This window comes from Manacus vitellinus, unplaced genomic scaffold, assembly GCF_001715985.3.
Source record: "Manacus vitellinus isolate BGI_N305 unplaced genomic scaffold, ASM171598v3 scaffold_51_pilon, whole genome shotgun sequence".
NCBI classification, from domain to species: Eukaryota; Metazoa; Chordata; class Aves; order Passeriformes; family Pipridae; genus Manacus; species Manacus vitellinus.
In genome coordinates, this window is record NW_021940620.1 from 1,013,639 (window position 1) to 1,015,086 (window position 1,448).

The window sequence follows — 1,448 nt, forward strand, 5'->3', positions numbered from 1 at the left end:
ACAACTTCTGCAATATTATTAATACCTTTCAGTAGAGATCATTATTCAAATGTTGAGGCCTTTCAGACCTTTTACAGCTCAAGCCCAAATATATAGCAAGTCTTACCGTTTTTCCTGCACCATTTGGTCCCACCAAAATAGTTAAAGGACTAAAGAAAGTGATAATTTGTTTGTCTTTATCCTCCACCCCAAAACTCCTCACTCCGAGGATACTCATTTTCTCAATCCTGGACATTTTTGCTGAACTTCTTCTCTTCCAAAGTCAGAGGCATAAATGTCATAAATCCTGTAAAACAGAGCTTTGTGAAAAATCCAGTGGGCAGAAATCACAGTAGATCACTGAAAGCTGACTAAATACCTATACAAGCACAGCATATGATAAATATATATAAAAACACAGTTGAGGCTCCTCAGTTACTGTTCAAGGTAAAAAACATATGAAGGTAAAACCCTTATTTGTTTTAAACTCAAAAATTAATCAACTCCAAGTTAAGTGGAGTATAAATCAATGCAGTTAAGAGATTATATATCATTAAATCAAATACAGTGGCCCAAAATAACCCTTTATCCACATCACAAACCCCATGCATGTGCTTTTAGAATACCCCAAACACAACAGAGGCCCCAATATTTTTCTCTATGATAACCCACTCTTGTACTGCAACACCCAACACCGTTCACCACTGCCTGTTTCCCACAGGTACATCCAGCATCACTTTGTTGTAATTCCTGCTGGGAAGGGGAAGACACTGGAGCCTTCCCAGGCCATGGAGTGGGAGCTGCCCCTGTTGGGAGGAGGAACCTCTGACCCTAAGGCCCAGCAAACACAACGGTGCCATGTGAGTATGGCTGTGTATTCCAGGGGTGTTCCAGGGGTGTATGGCTGTGCATTCCAGGGGTGTTCCAGGGGTGTATGGCTGTGCATTCCAGGGGTGTTCCAGGGGTGTATGGCTGTGTATTCCAGGGGTGTTCCAGGGGTGTATGGCTGTGTATTCCAGGGGTGTTCCAGGGGTGTATGGCTGTGTATTCCAGAGGTGTTCCAGGGGTGTATGGCTGTGTATTCCAGGGGTGTTCCAGGGGTTTATGGCTCTGTATTCCTGGCATGTATAGCTGTGTATTGCATCCCTGTTCCAGGGGTGTGTGTGGCTGTTTATTCCAGGGGTGTATGGCTGTGTATTCCACCCCTGTTCCAGGAGTGTGTATGGCTATGTATTCCAGGGGTGTTCCAGGGGTGTACGGCTGTGTATTCCACCACTGTTCCAGGGGTGTATGGCTGTGTATTCCACCCCTGTTCCAGGAGTGTGTATGGCTGTGTATTCCAGGGGTGTTCCAGGGGTGTACGGCTCTCTGTATTCCATCCCTGTTCCAGGGGTGTATGGCTGTGTATTCCAGGGGTGTTCCAGGGGTGTACGGCTCTCTGTATTCCACCCCTGTTCCAGGGGTGTATG

General features: G+C 46.1%; 1 protein-coding gene across 1 annotated transcript in view; it reads right to left on the minus strand.

Moving 5' to 3' along the window:
• Positions 1-307, minus strand: part of RAD50 (RAD50 double strand break repair protein) — an 18,466-nt gene extending 18,159 nt beyond the window's left edge. Inside the window, 1 exon segment of the mRNA XM_029962971.1 lies at positions 69-307. Within this exon segment, the coding sequence (XP_029818831.1) occupies positions 69-235 (167 nt within the window). The 5' untranslated portion in view covers positions 236-307.
• Positions 308-1,448: the final 1,141 nt, after the last annotated feature.